At 34.0% G+C, this 19,855-nt stretch overlaps 3 protein-coding genes across 3 annotated transcripts in view; 2 read left to right on the top strand and 1 right to left on the bottom strand.

Annotated features, from left to right (window-relative positions):
• Positions 1-1,607: 1,607 nt before the first annotated feature.
• On the top strand, positions 1,608-7,828 carry LOC107751094 (C3a anaphylatoxin chemotactic receptor-like). Its single transcript, XM_016566696.1, has 2 exons — positions 1,608-1,758; positions 7,015-7,828. The coding sequence occupies exons 1-2, from the start codon at positions 1,730-1,732 to the stop codon at positions 7,826-7,828; spliced, it is 843 nt and encodes a 280-aa protein (XP_016422182.1). The 5' UTR covers positions 1,608-1,729.
• A 938-nt stretch (positions 7,829-8,766) lies between these two features.
• LOC107751093 (centromere protein Q-like) lies at positions 8,767-14,184 on the bottom strand. The gene is made up of 8 exons (XM_016566695.1): positions 14,142-14,184; positions 12,678-12,770; positions 10,911-10,965; positions 9,747-9,840; positions 9,586-9,654; positions 9,383-9,512; positions 8,964-9,083; positions 8,767-8,886 (listed from the first exon to the last, which is right to left on the bottom strand). The coding sequence occupies exons 2-8, from the start codon at positions 12,762-12,764 to the stop codon at positions 8,767-8,769; spliced, it is 675 nt and encodes a 224-aa protein (XP_016422181.1). The 5' UTR covers positions 12,765-12,770; positions 14,142-14,184.
• A 2,990-nt stretch (positions 14,185-17,174) lies between these two features.
• Positions 17,175-19,855, top strand: part of LOC107751070 (mitochondrial ribonuclease P protein 1-like) — a 5,521-nt gene continuing 2,840 nt past the window's right edge. Inside the window, exons 1-2 of the mRNA XM_016566660.1 lie at positions 17,175-17,270; positions 19,114-19,538. Of these exons, the coding sequence (XP_016422146.1) occupies positions 19,137-19,538 (402 nt within the window). The 5' untranslated portion in view covers positions 17,175-17,270; positions 19,114-19,136. The remainder of the gene's footprint in view (positions 17,271-19,113; positions 19,539-19,855) is intronic.

The following is a 19,855-nucleotide window of genomic DNA, read 5'->3' as shown; positions in this document are numbered from 1 at the left end:
CAATGTAACATTATTTCAACCAAATTGTAACATTGTATCCTCCAAAAACTTATTTGAAACCTTAAAAGTAGACACTTTAGTTACATTTAACGTGCTTTCTATGGACATAAAATCACTTTTGTTCATTTCTTTTGATGCGGACATCTTAACGTCTTTGACCCATGTATACTGTAGACTTGATTGGAAACACCAAATTTACATGAGAACAACGAAGAACTCAATTCTCACAGCAAGTGAGAAAAATGAACAAGCCACAGGAGTTTGATGCTATCAGTCAAACTCAACACATCTGAAAACAGCTGAGTGATCTCGTGGTTGATTGATAAGGAAGTTTCAGTCGTACTGAGCTCACGATGTCTCACACTTCAACACTTACGAGAAACGGACAGAACGCAGACAAGCCTCTGCTAGCTTCAGCTCAGTTTACACCTGATAAATGAGACCTCACTGCCTTAATAGTAGCGTCCGCTAAGGTAAGAATCACTGTTAATATTGCAGATACAGTAGTCAACATTTGAAGTGGATCAAACAAGTTCATCAAAGTTGCTCTAAGACGAGAACGCATTTTGGTTTTAGGCTTTAGATGAAGGTTTTGATCCACTGTAGTTAGGGTTATGGGTTTGTATTAAACATCAGTAACTTGTAGCACAGCGTTTGTTCTCTTTGATTCCTCAAATCATGTGTCTTGTTAAACATTAAAACGTTAATGGAAATAAAATGAAAAAAAAAAAAAAAAAAAGTAAAATTATTTTATGTTTTTGTCAAGATAACAATATAAAATAAATAAAAATAAAATGAATGAATTAAAACCAAAATAAAAACTATATTACAAGAAAATGACAAAAACAACAAAAATTACTAAAACTTTCATTAAAAATAAAATGAAAAAATATAGCTAACTAAAATCAGAAAAAAAGAAAATGTAATTATTAGAAATGAACGTTAATGGAAATAAAATGTAAAAAAAGAAAAGAAAAAAGTAAAAAGTACAATTATTTTATTTTTTTGTCAAGACAACAAAACAAAAGAAACAAAATAAAAATAAATAAAAATTAAATAAATGAACTAAAACCAAAATAAAAACTTATTTTACAGAAAATTACAGAAAAAGAAAATGTAATTGTTTGAAATGAACGTTAAAGGAAATCAAATGCAAAAGAAAGAAAGAAAAATACTTATAAAATAAAATAACTAAAAACCAAATGAAAAACTATATGACATTTTAAAAAACCTAAACAAAAATGACTAAGACTTTAACTAAAATTGTTATATAAATATATATATATTGTTTATAAAGACTGTAATAGTATCTTAATGATACTAAAATAACACTGGAGGAATCGCACAGAATTTTCCAACACGTTTACATGAGCAAACGCTGCTCATATTTTCTTCAAAATAAATAAAGAATTAAATTCTAATATGTTGGTAAGTTGTCAAAGAAAGTATCATTTAAAAAAATACCTCTGCACTCAAATGAGCCTAGACCTCATGAAGTATTCACATTTTCTGAACTGCATATGCAATAAACAAAGTCAGTAAATCAGTGCAGCAAACTATATTTAGATTGTAGTTTCATGCTGTCCATTAATGTTGCAATCAAATCGAAAGGCAGAGTCAAGCTTAAACCCTCCCACTGATAGGTTAAAGCACAGAAACACTCCCCCGGTGAGTTTTTACACTCCATCAGCGCCAAAGCTCTCAGATCTAAAGCTCTCGGAGTCAATGCATGCAAGTCGACCACAGCCTTGTAAGAAGGTAAGACACACTCATAAATCTCAACTATAACTAATCTGTTAGACTCTAAATGAATAAGCACAAAATCAGTCGTGTCAGAGAATTTAGGTTCGCTGAAAGGCTCTCGTGGAGCAAACGTGTTCTAGATGAGCAGCGCTGTAGGTGTGTTCGCATACCAGGAATGCGTTATGGATGTGTGTAAACAGGTTGTGAATGGGAGGACGGCTTTGGGTGAAATAACGCTACGCCTTCAGGTGATAAAGTTAACATTCCTGCGACTCACTGTTCCTAGGAACACGCACAGCATCACATCGCATGACCTCTAAACTTCACCTGTATCTGCTAGTGCACTGCAAAGGTGTTCGGTCACTGATAAAGCACTGATGAGGTAATTCTGTATCAAAAGAGTCCCCTATCAAGTCCCTAGATATGGGATTTTTCGCCTGTATTCTGGTCAAACAAGTAAAAATTGTGCATCTGGTCACTCTCAGATGATCTGCAGAATCATTCATGTTTGCAGCTCACATGCTGCACTAATGCAACTTTAGCATTTAAAGTGACAGTGCATCTAAAAATTTTAATTGTGACCCTGGAGCACAAAACCAGTATTAAGTGTCAATTTTTCTAAATTTGAGATTTATGCATCAGCTGAAAGCTGAATAAATCAGCTTTCCATTGATGTATGGTTGGTTAGGATAGGACAAGATTTGAAAATCTGGAATCTGAGGGTGCAAAAAAATCTAAATATTGAGAAAATCATCTTTAAAGTTGTTCAAATGAAGTTCTTAGCAATGCATATTACTAATCAAAAATTAAGTTTTGATATATTTATGGTAGGAAATTTACAAAATATCTTCATGGAACATGATCTTTACTTAATATCCTAATGATTTTTGGCATAAAAGAGAAATGTATAATTTTGACCCATACAATGTATTGTTGGCTATTGCTACAAATATACCCCAGCGACTTAACACTGCTTTTGTGCTGCAGGGACACATATGTGTAATTTATTCACCCTCAAGTTGTTCCAAACATGAATGAATTTCTTTATTTCTGTTGAACACAAAAGAAGATATTCTGAAAAATGTTTTAATGTCTCTTTTGATGAGGATTGTATGATCTCTGTATAATTAATATCAGTCTTTAAATGCAAGATATTTAAAGTGTACCTTCCAATAGTTCCACTTTAGCACAATCAAATATACTTATCTTTAGTAGGACTTGAGCACAATTAAAGTGCATTAAGTACAAAATGAGTCGTTCCAATTTATCAATACTAAGTATACTTAGCACACAAAATAAATGGATTTCAAATACATTTTAGTATTTTTTCAGTAGGGTAGGCATTGACTTCCATTGTATTTTGGCTACCAGCAACTGTTTGGTTACCAAAATTCTTCAAAATATCTTATTTTGTTTAGAGGTTTGAGCACATCACTAGGTTTATTATTTTTACATTTCTACACCATTTTAATCTGTGGGCGGTTGCACAGACTGCTTAGACTAGTCTTACAAGTTTTTCTTTAAGACTGGTCACGACTTTTATAAGTCAGTTACATAATGTAGACTGGTCTGAAAAGACTGATTAACCCTCGGTTAACTGCGAGTTGGTCAAACTAAAGTCAAACTCCAAGTTAAGTCTTAAAGGGACAGTTCACCCAAAAATGTAAGTTCTGTCATCATTTACTCACACTTGTATCGTTCCCAAACCTACATGAGCTTCTTTCTTCTGTTGAACAATTACTTTTGTGTTGAGCAGAAGGAAAAAACTCGTACAGGATTGGAACGATGTAAGTGTGAGTAAATGACAGAACTTTCATTTTTGGGTGAACTGTCCCTTTAAGATTGTGGTTGTGTTTATGCAACCGCACAATGTTTGTTCTCCCTTACGGTGTATTTTAGTAGCCGTAGTGTAGTTTTTAATGCCATGTCAGCAACTGAGGCTACTTTCATGGCAAGAAACGAGTTATATATATACAGTAACTATAAAAATATAAACTATTAAAAAAGGTAACACTTTAGTATAAGGACCAATTCTCAGTTGCTTATTAGCATGCCTGTTATTATCATATTGCTTGTTTATTAGTACTTATAAAGCATTTATTCTACATCTAAATACCTAAACTTAACAACTACCTTATTATTAATAAGCAGCAAATTAGTTTAGTGAAGCAAAGGTCTGTTAATAGCGAGAATTGGACCTTATATTGAATAAAAATGTTGCCTAGTTGCATTAAAACCAGGAGAGTCTAATAAAGCATGTTTAATGGAAAGTCTTGCAGAACATGCAAGTTGAGTCTTCGCCTTCCAGCAGAAATGCATGCATGTCCTAAATGACATCTGGTGACCTAAAGTGTGTTTTTATTCATATAGCACCTACTTTAAATAATGCAGAAAGTATTGTGACAAGGCCATACTTGATTTCATTGAAAAAGCGTTTCGTAATGCTTCTGAAAAGAGGAAACTGCATGCAACTTCCTTTATTTTATGGCCAGAGAACAAATAGATGTGTTTCTCAAGCATAACGAAATGCTTTCCATGAACATGCACCGCGTGTTTTCGAGCAGACTGCACACGTTTCGCTGACAAAAAAAATATGCATCATAATTTGTGTCAACGACATTTTTTCAGACGATCACAGAATAAAAACTCTTATCGAATTAATAAAACATAATTCAGAAAATCTACTGACAGATTTGACGAGTATTCACGGTTACGTCTTAAAGAATATCGGCAGTATATTGATAGTTTTAATATACAGTAGTTATAGTTTTAAAGGGGCAGCAGCCTCATTTAGTTACTGTTGTCTGTGTCCCTTTTGTTAATGAATCAACAAAACAAAGAGAGAAAATCACTCACAGCACTTTAGTAGCCCTAATAAGGATTGAAGAATGAAGGATGCTGTATGCAAGTTGTTATAAAGAATGCATATTATATAACCATTGATATTTCATTGGAAAGAGGACCATGTTCTTGTTTCTTTATGAGAAGTGGTTTTATTTAATTTTGAGATCAAGACAAGTCTATATTGCATGTTCAAATCTTAATATCATTCATACTACCAGGTTAATAGATGTTTTCTCCGAGATATATATTAGTGCTGTCAAAATTAGCGCATTAACGCAGGCGATTAATTTTTTCAGTTTAACTCGTTAAAATATTTAATGCAATTAACACAGGGGCGGAGCTATGGTTGGCCACTCCACTCACAACTACTGCTTCTGTCACTTTTTCTCTTGACAAAAGTACATTTAAAAACGGTACTGTGCTCGAAGCGAGTGCTCTTCAATTGCACGCACAAAGGCACCGGCGCACGCTGTAGTCTTTATCATTTCATATCAAATTGCGAAATAAACTACGTGCATGCAATGTCGTGGTCAGTTAAGTCATGACGTTACAAAAAGGCGACTAAAGCTGCCTTAAAACTGTGCATGTATGTAATATATTTTATATGAGTCACATTTAAGAACAGTCTCACTCATCTAACACACCCGATTTAACTCGTCAGCTCATTAATAGAGACTTTAAGACCTGAAGTGGGTCAGAAAAGGTCAAAAGAGTTGAGAGAAAATACGATGAGTGTCAGATCCGTGTCACGTTCAGCAGCCGCTCTTAAAGTAATAGCAGCCAAAACAACCTAATAACCAGCTGCTGTGATGTCTGTTCATCAAAGGACAAAGAAGAAAAAAAAAAAAGAGGAAAAATAACTTTTATAGCTTTAAGGATTCATCTATATTTAATTTAGGATTTAGTTTTTTGATAACTTCAATTTCTGTATATTTCTGCTGAAGGGCACGGGTAAATATGACATTTATTATAATGGGTTTATGTGAAGATTGTTTTAAAGTTCACTTAAATTAGAAGTTATATTTTTGAAGTCTAATAAATGTTAAACATTATAGCTCTCAATTATACTGTAATGCTGAATGGCTAGCCAATGGTTAAATATTGGGGGGGGCAATTTTATAGAGACATCAGTATTATTGGTATCAGTGATACTGGCCTTCAGTCATAAAAAAAAGATGCCATTAAACAAATATACTGTCTTTATGTTGTTTGTACATTAATTTGAAGATTTAATGTGAAATTATTGCAATATAAAAGTATATTTAAAAAACGTTAATGTTAGGTGGAATTAATCGCGTTTAATTTCAGAAAAATGTGCGATTAATTAGTCATTTTTTTAAATCAATTGACAGCACTAATATATATATATATTAACTATGCCATGTATAATTATATACAACTATAGCGCGTCTATTTTTAAACAGGAGATTTAAATAAGTTCCCGGGTTCGTAGGAACACAGAACTCGCTTCTTCACTGTGAATAAATCGCCATCCGAATCCATGAGTTTAGAGGTGATATGTAAATTTATTTCTACAGACATCCATATGATAAACAACTGTGACCCTGGAGCACAAAACCAAAAAAAAGGTACAAAAGCTGTCACTGTGGCGGTGCACTTTCAAAAGGTTCACTTTGTACCTTTTGTGTGTTCACACTTGTCATGTTTGGTTGTTTTTTACAAGTGTGAACGCATCCTTAGATACTACTATGTACATTGTAGGTATTAATTTGGTACTAAAATTGACTTTTTAGGTACAAATGTGTACCTTCTGAAGAGGTGCCGCCCCAGTCACAGCTTTTGTACCTTTTTTTCCTGAAAGTGTACATAGAAGGTTTTCACCCAGAATATTACCAAAACATTTAAAACAAGAGCCAATCTGTAACTGATATGATTGTTTTAATCCAGGATTTAATTGCGTTGCATAGTAGCACTTGCATTTTAGGAACTTAAGAGCAAATGAAAGGCTTTCTGGTCATTTAAGGCTTAAATTTAGCATAACTACTATTATGCAATAGTAATGTACCCTACATAGAAAGTTTTCAATATTAAGTATAGATCATGTTCCATGAAGATATTTTGTACATTTCCTACCGTAAATCTCAACTTAATTTTTGATTAGTAATATGCATTGCTAAGAACTTCATTTGAACAACTTTAAAGATGATTTTCTCAATATTTAGATTTTTTTGCACCCTCAGATTCCAGATTTTCAAATATTGTCCTATCCTAACAAACCATACATCAATGGAAAGATTATTTATTCAGCTTTCAGATGATGTATACATCTCAATTTAAAAAAATCGACCCTTATGACTGGTTTTGTGCTCCAGGGTCACAATTGTGGTCCGAATAGGGCTTACAACTATAACTAAAATGTGCTGTCTAAATGAACACTGATGTGAATTTTCCCCTGTATTTCCACAGAGACCCAATGTCTACCCCAGCGCCGAACACCTCCAACCACACCAACTCCACCGTGTACCCCAGCGAGGGCATGCGCGTGCTGCAGATGGCGGTGACCGTGATGATCTTCATCGTGGGCGTCTCTCTAAACGCTCTGGTGGTCTGGGCGCTGGGGGTTCGAGTTTGGTGCCGCAACAGAGGAGTGACCGGCGAAACGCAGACCGCCGACAGCTTCCGGATCTACGTGGTGAACCTGGCGCTGGCGGATTTGGTGCTGCTGTTACGGACGCCGCTTATGCTACCCTACTTAGCGAACCACTTCACTTGGACGTTGGGGGAGCCTGTGTGCAAGCTGGTGATTTATTTGCGATGCCTGGGATTGTACGCGAGCGCGTTCTTGCTGTGCGCCGTCGCGGTGGAGCGCTGCTTGTGTCTCCTCAGACCAGTTTGGGCTCGATTGAGACGCCCTCGTTGGGTCGTGCCACTGGCTTGCGCCGCAATATGGGTGTTGGCGGCGGTTTTCGCCGTTCCATACATCGAAACAGCCAAAGTCATTCTCTGGGCAAACCGTGAGGCTTGCATTGAAAGCGATTTGGGAGTAGGGCAAGCTTTAAACGTGTTGGAGACCGTGGCGGGATTCTTGCTACCTTTGGTGATATTCTTGTCGTGCAATATCGCCGTGATATTTTGCGCAAAGAAAGCCGAGAGCACAATGTCTTCCCCAACCTCGCCATCCGGACCGGGTTACACAACCCACCGTCTGACCCGTCTCTATCGTGTACTCTTCCTCACCATGCTCCTCTTCCTCACCTGCTGGGTGCCGTACTTCACCTGAAAAGTTTTTGTTTACATAATATATGTCTGTGTACTGTGTATATTTATTTTTCTATATATAAATACACACACATACACATGCATGGATATATTTAAGAAAAATATGTTAAGTTTATATATTTAATATATTTATATATGATATAATTGATATGAATTTAAATATATACACGTAAATGCATGTAAATATTTTCAAAATATGCTGTATGTGTGTGTCTTTAAATATACACAGTATACACACATATATTATGTAAAAAAAACTTTAATCTTTAATCACGATTAATCGTTTGACAGCACTAAAATTTTTATTTATTTTATTCCGTGGTAGAAATGGACTTCTATAGTAAACAAATACTAACAAATAAATATTTTTAAATTCATGCGTTACAGTAATGTGAAAATTGCTTAACTGTCAAATAAATAAATTTATAATGCAAATAAACTTAAGCCCTATGAACAAAAACATTCTAAAACCTAATATGTGTCCCTGGAGCACAAAAGCAGTGTTAAGTCGCTGGGGTATATTTGTAGCAATAGCCAACAATACATCGTATGGGTCAAAATTATACATTTTTCTTTTATGCCAAAAATCATTAGGATATTAAGTAAAGATCATGTTCCATGAAGATATTTTGTAAATCTCCTACCGTAAATATATCAAAACTTAATTTTTGATTAGTAATATGCATTGCTAAGAACTTCATTTGAACAACTTTAAAGATGATTTTCTCAATATTTAGATTTTTTTGCACCCTCAGATTCCAGATTTTCAAATATTGTCCTATCCTAACAAACCATACATCAATGGAAAGCTTATTTATTCAGCTTTCAGATGATGCATAAATCTCAATTTCACAAAATTGACCCTTATGACTGGTTTTGTGCTCCAGGGTCACATTTATCATTAATTTGACTTTGTGCTTAAATATGACTTCTTCAAAGTTAAGTGAGTAATCTTGACTGTAGTTCATTGGATTGTGTATTGTGATGTACCTGTAGTGTCGGCTGTAGAGACGGTAAAGCGGGAAGACGCAGGACCGTCTGTTCTGACTGCTGCAGAAACTGGAACAGATCAGAGTCAAACACCAGGATTAAACCGTCTCTGGCTGTTCAAGTGAAACCATCAAATCTGTATGAACCTCATGTGCCTTGTCCTCTTCCTCGTCTAGTTTGCGTCTCATTATCCTGCATTTCTCCTCTAAACCATCCATCCGCACCTCCATCACCTCCAGAGTGCTAACAATCGAACTCGTGTTCTCCTAAACACACAAAGGGTTCATGAGCGGCTGTGTCACGAACAGCTGATCATCTTAATTCATGCTCGTTCATCCAGGCTTTCTGCAGGATTTTTAAGCTCAAATTTAAGACCTGCACAAATAAAATTTATAAAGCGAATAGTTCCGGTCCTTGATTCTGATTGGTTGAGCCGCGTTCGAAATTTACAACAGCTTCGAATGCGGCTCAGCCAATCAGAATCAAGCACCGGAACTATCCGCTTTATAAATCATAATTAAGACTTTCTTGTACATTAAGACGTTTTAAGACTTTCTGTCATCACCTCTAGAGCCTCAAGCGTCTTCCTGCCATGCTCGGACTTCGTCCTCTCTGCTTTGAACTGACGGGACACGTGCATAATGTCTCCATGCTTCCTCGGGGGAACAGAAAGCTGTGCACACTTAGCCAGGAACCTACGAAAACAGAGTTCGGCGCCTGAGATGCTGTGGAAGAACAAAAGGAGATGTTTGGCAGAATGTCTCTTACTGATCTTTGAGGAGGTTGAGATGCTTCTGCGATTCTTCTTTTTCTTTGCTTTTCAATGCCAGTACAGACCTGAGTCAAAAGCATGCAAAAACATCACACTCAGAGCGTAATGATGAAGCAATCTGCACACACGTGTAATTATTGCGTAACACGTTACTCACAGCATGGACAAACCGAGCATGTTCTCCAGAGCCAGCAGGGAAGATTTGGTCAGCGGCTTCCAGTTTCCCTTACTCTTACTCTTTCCAGCCATCACTGAGGTGTTAATAGAAAATCAGAGGAGAAGAAAAAGACCACAACAGACCATTATATTCAGACATAATACAGAATTTGAAAGAAATAATTCAGCTAAAAATGCCAATTCTGTCATCTCAGACCTCATTCATACGTTCACATTAAGCATGCACTTTTTTAGAGATCTTCATAATTGATTTTCCTTCGAATTAATCGTTTAATCAATCAACACGAATACAAACAGACACATTTTTGATTGCGTTTCGGAAATACTATTATCAATTGAACCAGCTTTTATATTTTCTGATACATTTTTAATTTTTAGTACTTTTGTTTGTTGTGTTTTTGTCATTTTTAGTATTTTATGTTTTTCTTGTATGTCTAGTTTTTTATTTCAGTTTTAGTTTGATATTTTAGTGCACTAAATTAAATGTTGAAATAATGTTTTATTTTATTTCAAGTCACAAAAATGCTTTGTATGGTTCTAATTTTAGTTTTAGTTAACTATAATAACAATGTAAATGTAAATATAAGAGCATTTAAATAGATTAATGTTTGGTATTATTAATGTTATAGTGTATATAGAAAATAAAGCTGGATTTTTTTTTTTTCCAAGGAAGATTTATTTTATGGATTGAACAATATTTCCAACATCACTTTTGAGTTTGCACTTTAAATTATGTTTAATGTGTGAACGGTGCAATAGTAAAAAATTTTTAGTTGATATATTCAAACTTCCTGAAGCCCATTTGATTTGGTTTTTAATGATATTCAGTGACTAACAATTTAAATTTCAGGGATTTAAATTTAATATCATAAAAGGACTGTTTATGATACTTTATGGCACTTCCTTTTTCGTTTTACAGAAGAAAGCCATACGAGTTTGAAACAACATGTGCGTGTGTTAGAAAATAATGACACAGAGAAAAGAGGACACAGAGGCTTTTCAGTAGCCCATTGTTTTGTTTGGCAAACTTCCAGAAAGAAGAAACTCAGCAGGTTGACAAATGAGTTTCAGAATAACCTCACCTTACGCAACGAGTCTGCAAATGCATTCAAGTACAGACATCTCCCATCATTTCTCAACTTACCGCTGTGTTTGTTCGACGGCTCCGGATGTGGGCCTTCAGCTCTGGGTTTCGACGTCTGGAAGAAAGCGTTGAGCATGTTTATACAGTAGCTTTCATTATTTTTATCATATGTGACCCTGCAGCACAAAACCAGTCAATTTTTCAAAATTGAGATTTATGCATTATCTGAATAAAGCTGGATAAATAATCTTTCCATTGATGTATGGTTTGTTAGGATAGGACAATATTTGAAAATCTGGAATCTGAGGGTGCAAAAAAATCTAAATATTGAGAAAATCATCTTTAAAGTTGTCCAAATGAAGTTCTTAGCAATGCATATTACTAATCAAAAATTAAGTTTTGATATATTTACGGTAGGAAACATACAAAATATCTTCATGGAACATGATCTTTACTTAATATCCTAATGATTTTTGGCATAAAAGAAAAATGTATAATTTTGACCCATACAATGTATTGTTGGCTATTGCTACAAATATACCCCAGCGACTTAACACTGCTTTTGTGCTGCAGGCTCACATATATGTTGAATGAAATCTAATACTTGTTTCTTGCTAATTCTGGGCTGCTCGTTCCAAAGAAATAGTGCCTGCTTCACTGGACTTTCTCATAAAATATCTTGCATTTTGTTTCATTTTTGCTTTCCACAACCATACGAGTGATGAATAAGTCTTGTTTCATCTCTTAATCGGCAGAAAAACACCATAAAGACACGATTTGTGTCTTCATCTGAGCCAGATTACAACTATTTGTTCAATTCTCAGCCACATGTATGAAGTTTCAACGTTTTTAAGACCAAGGAAATTTAAGAAAGAAATTTAATACGTCAAGTGTAAATGTTTCCTATGGACCTCAATAATGTCTTAATAAATTGTCTTGAGAAACTGATCAAAATTAAGTGTTTATGACTAAAACAAGAACAAATATCTGCCAGCTGGCTTAGAAAAATCAACTTAACTCAAAAGAGAAACAAGTTTTCGTTCTCCACTGACAGATATTCATTCTTGTTCTCAGAATAAACTTAATTTTGCTCCATTTCTCCGAAAACAAGTCTTCATATGTTAATTTTGCATCTCCACTAAATGTGTCTTAGTAATGGAAAACAAGACAGAAATACTGAGGAAGATATTCAACATTTAATGCCATGACTTTAAACATTCTTCTCCAATTTAAGACCTTTTTAGGCCTTAATTTGTATAATCATTGCTGTTGATAGTTTTTACCGTACGTTTAATATTATATTAATCAGAAAAAAAAATACTTTTGCGCCAATAACAGTATTTTCCAGATGCACTTTAGAAGCGACAGTATAACAAGAGATCAAATTTAAAATATATCAAATTATTATTTTGCTATTAAATCTAAAATCAGGAAAGCTATTTTATTGATAAATGAATTTGACATTGTATGCATGCATTTGGGGATGTTAGTAATTGTAAATTGGGACATAAATAAGTAACACTTTATTTTAAGGTGTCTTTGTTACACGTTACATTTAAATTAAGCATAATTACACGCAAGTAACCCTAAGCCAAACCCTAGTAAGCACATGTAGTTAATTAATATTACTCAGTACTTAAATGTATAATTACACTGTACCAAAGACACCTTAAAATAAAGTTTAACCCATAAATAATATACATAAAGAATTAGTATATGTATATTAAGGTTTTTTTTTTTTTTAATAAAAGGCTTCAATGGCTAAATAAATAAATATATGATGAATATTAATCATAATAAATCTGAGTTTGTTCAGTTGTGTCTCACTTTATGAGTCTTGTGTGTGTTCCTGTCTGTGGCTCCTCTGGGGCCCCGTGTGGAGGCCCTTCCGGACCCTCGGGCTGGTTTCATCATGAAGAGCTGCACAGAAAAACACAAACGGAGTCAGAGAGTGTGAGTGTGCAAAAACCTCAAGCTAACAGTTCAACTACACTACCAGTCAACAGTTTCTGAACAGTAAGATTTTTAATGTTTTTAATGTAAATTTGATCCAAAGTTCAGTAAAATTCTGAAATATGTTTACTATTCAAAATAGCTGTTTTCTCTGTGAATATCTGTTAAACTGTAATTTATTTCTGTGATGCGCAGCTGTATTTTCAGCATCATTACTCCAGTCTTCAGTGTCACATGATCTTCAGAAATCATTCTAATATGCTGATTATTAGAAACATTTCTGATTATTATCAATGTTGAAAACAGTTGAGTGCATTTTTTCAAGATTCTTTGATGAACAGAAAGTTCAGAAGAACAGCATTTATCTGAAATAGAAATCTTTTGAGTGTCTTTATCATCACTTTTGATCAATTTAAAGCATCCTAGCTAAATAAAAGTATTAATTTCTATCATTTCTTTCCCCAAAAAATTAAAAATGATACGGACTCCTAGCTTTTGAATGGTGGAGTGTATAATGTTACAAAAGCTTTTTATTTCAGATAAATGCTGATCTTTGGATCTTTCTATTCATCAAAGAATCCTGAAAATGAATTATAATAATAATACCAACCAAGAAATGTTTCTTGAGCAGCAAATCAGCATATTATAATCACGTGACACTGAAGACTGGAGTAATGATGCTGAAAATACAGCTTTGATCACAGAAATAAATTACAGTTTAACAGATATTCACATAGAAAACAGCTGTTTTAAATAGTAAAAATATTTCAGAATTTTACTGTACTTTGGATCAAATTTACATTAAAAATCTTGCTGTTCAAAAACTGTTGACTGGTAGTGTACCTCTCTATAAAGACTGTAGAAATATCACCAATGTAAAACAAATTAATGACAACAACAAGTACCACAGCATCACAATGTATTGTTGTTGTTATTGTTAATAACGCTATTTTTTAGATAACGTACGCAGCACGGTTATACCATAGTATTCTTTGTATACTGTGCTATTCTTTATAGTACCATGGTATACGAATAAGGTAAATAGAAAACAGGGATCAACAGATTTTACTAAGTATAAAGTAAAAGAGAACAACGCGACGCGACGCGACGAATCTACACAACTTCGTTTATTTATAATGGAAGCCATTTGTTTTTATCGCGTCGCTCGCAGTATGGAAACAGCAGCTGCTTTCTCACTAAAAGTACATACAAACTGATGAGAAGAACAAGGACAACTGTAACGATAAATGTGGTGAGCTTAAAACAAACAAAGCTCGCTAATTAATCGTGTATGTACGACACTTCTACACGGACAGCGTCTTCTTCTTTAATACTCACCGGATTCGCGCCACACGGTTCAAGGCGCGAACTGAAGTGCGCATGCGCATGCGCATACACTTCCTGTTTATTAACTTTATTGCGTTGATTTGTACATTAAATATTACATTTTTAAATAAACAAATATTTTATATAAAATAAAATAGAGTAGACCGGAAGCTTATTTTCGCTCCGGGAAAAAAAACAAAAAAAGTAATTTAGACTTTTTTTCTCACATTTCTGAGTTCATATTTGGCAGTTTATAATTTCTAGGCATAAACTATCAGAAGAAAAGTCTGAATTATGAGACATAAACTCACAACTGCGAGAGAAAAAATTCAGAATCGTGAAATAAAAAATAAAAGATTATTGCGAAATTGTATGTTTTATTCCATGGTGGGGAAAAAAACAGAAAAAGTCAGAATTGTGAGATATAGTTTTTTTTTCTTTCAGTATTTTAATCCATGATGGAAACAAAGCAAAAAGGAAGATGTTAACTCAGAATTCAGACCAAAAAAACATTAAATCTAAATTGTAAGATTTAAGAAAAAACTCGCAACTACTTATTTATAACTTTAAAATTGCAAGACACAGATTCAAAGTTCTGAAAAAAATTGTGAGATATAAAAAATAATAATATTACCTTTTTTATTCTGTGGCAGAAATACGCTATTATGGAGGACCAAACCTGCAGAAATTAAAAATAAATAAATAAGCAAATAAATAAATAAATGTGTGTATAAATAAACGTATTCTTGTTTAAATACATATATAAATAATTAAACGTGTGATGAAAGTATGCTTCATGTACAAAATTCAAAATAAAATCCAAAGAAATCATGTTTATTAAAAAAAAATTTTAAAAATAGATTTCCGAGAAAAAGTCAGAATTGTGAAATAATTATTTTATTATTAATTATTTTATGAAATGTTATTTTATTCCATTACGGTAACAGAAAGGTGAGATGTAAACTCAGAATTCTAAAAAAAAAAAAATTTTAAATGAAAAAATCGAAATTGCAAACAGACTCAACGTTCTAAGAAAATTATGAGATTTTAAAAAAAAAATAATAATTCTCAATTTCCCTTTTTTTATTCTGTGGCAGAAATACGCCATGCCTTCAACATAAACTGCAAAGAAATCATGTTTATTTGTCTTACATACTGGTCTTTAACATTTATACATCTGATAAAAGAATGCATGAAGTGAACAGGTGACCCCTCTATATTATCATAACCTTTCCAGAATGACACGCTTTTCGTTATCAAATCTGCAGAGTGCTGCAGAAGACGCCTGATAAGTGAAGGCCAGGCCCCTCAGAGCAGCAGATATCGATCAGGTGTGTATTAAAGCGCTCTGAATATCAGCGCACCACATCCTGGCCACGAGAAGAGCTGTTTTTCTTCATTTGTGCTGATGCTGCTTGTAGCCTCTTGTTTTTCAGTGCAAACTCTAAATGTTCTTAAAGGGATAGTTCACCCAAAAATTAAAATTCTGTCATTAGTTACTCACCCTCGTGTCGTTCCAAACCCGTAAGACCTTCGTTCATCTTCAGAACACAAATTAAGATATTTCTGATGAAATCCGAGAGCTCTCTGGCCCTCCGTAGACAGCAAGCATCCAAACACGATCAATGCTCAGAAACATAGCAAGGACATCCTTAAAATAATCCATAAGAATGCAAAAGGGGCTCAGCCAATCAGAATCAAGGACCGGAACTATCCGCTTTATAATGTCAATAAGCTTTACTTTGAAAACACCATACAGAAGTTTCAGAATACACAAAAGAAGTACATCAGATTGTTGATGGTTTCCACTGGAAAGTCTGTAGACATCAAAGCATTTATAAGCTCACTTTAACTTGTCTCTCCATCAGAAGACGTGATTGTTGTTGGGTCAAGCTCAAAGCTAGATGTCATGGTACAGTAGATCATATTTAGGGATGTTTCCCACAAACTTGGTATGATCTGGAGATCTAAATGGAAGTAAATCAAAGTCTGATATGAACAACTTCACTGAAACATCAGGATATTATGTCGCCGTCAAAATATGAAATATCTTAGAGTCTTGTGCATTAAATTGATCTTTCTCGTTTATCAACACTTCTTTGGAAACATCCGTTTCAGCAGAAGTTAATATTAGCTTACATAACTTCTCACTTTAACCACATATCCTGTGCTTGTACCTTGTTGCAAAAACATATCCTGTTTCCTTTTGACTCAGATGATTAATATTAAAATCAAACGCAGATGATTTGATCTTGCATTCTCTTAAACCCTATTCACAAAGCTGCTGAGACAAACTTGTACTGAAGAACAGAGAGAAGAAGTCTTAAACTCAGAGTAAGGGGGCGGGGTTTACCTCGTTGCTATGGATGACGTCATCATGCTTATTAACTATGCACACAGTGATTGGCTGACAGTCTCTGTTAGAGATTCATTCATAGAAATATTGAAGAGCGCGATATTATGTCGCTATATTCAAATAGAGGTTTAAAAATAATAATAAATAATAGATTTTAAAACGCAGGCTAAGTGTCACTAATTAAAGAAGTATATGTTCAGCTAATTGTCAGCCTCTTACATGTGTGCTTCTCATAATTAGTGAATATGCATCTAAACAGCCTTTTAATTAACAGAGTAGAATATAAATTACTTTGAAGTGAGGCTAAAGGGAGCGAGGATATCATTTCAGTTGATTCAATTCTTCCGTCCTCGCATCCTGAAGGGGGACTGGTGTACACTACCAGTCAAAAGTTTCTGAACGGTAATATTTTTAATGTTTTTTAATATGTGCGTGAACTCCAGCGGATGTTTACAAGCGTGTGGCGTACCGCTATATATGATCCGACTAGAAACGCATTCAATAGTTCCTACACTCTGTGCGCAACTCAACATAAATGTGTTATTACTCTTAGTGATATTACGTGTTTTACTATTTTAAATCACAGTAACAAAATTTCAAACGTTAAAAAAATATTTTAAAATATTCAATAACAGACAGCCCATTAAATAATAGACCAATGCCGATTTCCGCACGGTCAGCTTTTATTGTTGCACACCGACATCCACATGACAGCAGGCAGCGTGTGTCCTTCTGAGGGAACATCAGTGACTTCTGAGGGAACAAGCAGAGATACAGCTGACATGGTATGCTGGTTTTACTCATAATGAGTGTGAATGTGATTAAAGACGTAGAGAAGACCGGGGCTAGTTGTCACAAGTCTGTTATATATCAGCGTCACTCTCGAGTTTGATTCGTAAATACTTGACTTTTTGGGGTATTACTTTTGTGTGTTAGTGTTTACTGTTTCATGATTGTTTTACTGTTAAAATATTTCTCACATGTCTTTAAAATTAGCTTTTGCATTAATGCAGGTTTGCATTGTGACAACATGCCCCTTTAAGCTAAAGAAGAAGAAAAAAACCCGGCAAAACACAAAAATAAGAAATTATATTTTGCATACAGATGATGAAGCCTGATTTAGGGCCTTTGATTTGTTTTAATTTGACATTATTGTTTTCGTCACAATTTAAATATTTTCACACTATACTCGTTCAGAGTTGCAGAAAATGCCATCTCATTCTCATAATGAAAGTAAAAAAAAACAGCAATATTGTCATATTTCATCTCCAAATCAAAAGACAAAAATAAGAAATAAAATTTTGCATGAAGACTTTAAAGTCTGTTTTATCACAACAAACACATTTTTTGCACTAAATTCACATTTAAATATGTATTTATATAAATTGTGACCTTTAAAGTTTACAAAAAAAACTATATACATCATAATATGAAAAATACATAACATGTATTATACTGTGTGTGTGTGTGTGTGTATATATATATATATATATATATATATATATATAGTGACTTAATGTATGCAATAAAAAAATATAATAATATAATTATAATATATGTATTATGTTTATATAAATTGTGGCTTTTAAAGTATGCAAAAAAATTAAACTAATCAATAAACTATATATATTTAGGGTTGAAAAGGGGTGGAAAATTTCTGATACATTTCCGGAAACTTTCCACACAAAATATCATACATTTTCCCCTGATTTACAGAAGAGACCCACTAAAATGTCATTCAGTGTAACAATCTTGTCAGGCATATTTACAACAAACAAACATAAATTTATGACATATTAAAAGACAAATTACTTTCACTCCAAATACTAATTAGTCGTAATTTTACATTTTTAAAATGTGCCACTATCCTAGGTTTTGCCCATTTGTCAGTAAGAATTTTTTACTCATTTAAAACACAATCAAATGTAATATGCTCTCTTATTCTTTTATATATTTTAACATGTACACGTCAGAATAAGCATGTTTGAATTTTTACATAAATATTGTGTCACACTGAATGACAATGTAACATTATTTCAACCAAATTGTAACATTGTATCCTCCAAAAACGTATTTGAATCCTTAAAAGTAGACGCTTTAGTTACATTTAATGTGCTTTCTATGGACATAAAATCACTTTTGTTAATTTCTTTTGATGCGGACATCTTAACGTCTTTGACCCATGTATATTATGTTTATATAAATTGTAACTTTTAAAGTATGCAAAAATTTTTTTTAAACTAATCAAACTATATATATATATATATATATATATTTAGGGTCGCAAAGGGGTGGAAAATTTCTGGTAAATTTCCGGAAAATTTTCAAAAATCCCTGGAATATTACAAAAAAAAATAAATCCTGGAATGTTTTCGAAATTTACTGGAAATGTTCCACCTTTTTGCAACCCTATATATATTCATATATAAGTATCATGGTATACAAAAAAAAAAAATCATAATATATATTTATGTAAACTGTGATTTTTAAAGTATCCACATTCAGCATAAAGCAAATATACACATTTGTTTTTAATAATTTAATGTTTGTGTCTGTGTAGAAATGAAGCTATAAATGCACCCGAGGAATGTTGAATGTATCACAGCTCTATGCTTCACCTTTCCGCAGGTGTTCCTGTGCCGCAGCAGGTGATGATGTTCCTGCGCTCGTGTTCAGTGGCACTGAGATGCTTCAGAAGTCCCCGCGTCTCCATCAGAGTCTTCAGCTCCAGCCGCAGCGCCGGGAAAGAAAGCGCTCTGGATCTGGACTCCTGGAAGACGGTGATGAGGTCTCAAGCGCTGCGGGAGGAGAGCGAGAGCAAGAGTCCGAGTCGCTCAGCGCTGGAGGATAACCGCGAGCTGGTGGAGATGTGGCATCAGGCGGGAAAGTTCGTTCCCAGGAACATCACAGACGAGCAGCTGCAGGATCTCGCTCGGCTCGCAACCAGATCCGCCAAGAAGAAATACCTGAAGTTCCTGGCCATTAAAGAGTCACACAAGATCTCCAAGAAGGAGGAGCAGGAGAGGAAGAAATCCCAAACTGAGACTTTTAAAGTATGCAAAAATTATTCAATAAACTATATTGTGACCCTGCAGCACAAAAGCAGTGTTAAGCCGCTGGGGTATATTTGTAGCAATAGCCAACAATACATTGTATGGGTCAAAATTATACATTTCTCTTTTATGCCAAAAATCATTAGGATATTAAGTTAAGATCATGTTCCATGAAGATATTTTGTAAATTTAATACCCTAAATATATAAAAACTCAATTTTTGATTAGTAATATGCATTGCTCAGAACTTCTTTTTCTCGATTTTCTCAATATTTCGAGATACCCTCAGATTCCAGATTTTCAAATAGTTGTATCTC

Source organism: Sinocyclocheilus rhinocerous, unplaced genomic scaffold (assembly GCF_001515625.1).
Source record: "Sinocyclocheilus rhinocerous isolate Xijiao unplaced genomic scaffold, SAMN03320098_v1.1 scaffold632, whole genome shotgun sequence".
Taxonomy (NCBI): domain Eukaryota; kingdom Metazoa; phylum Chordata; class Actinopteri; order Cypriniformes; family Cyprinidae; genus Sinocyclocheilus; species Sinocyclocheilus rhinocerous.
This window is presented reverse-complemented; position numbering and strand designations above follow the sequence as displayed.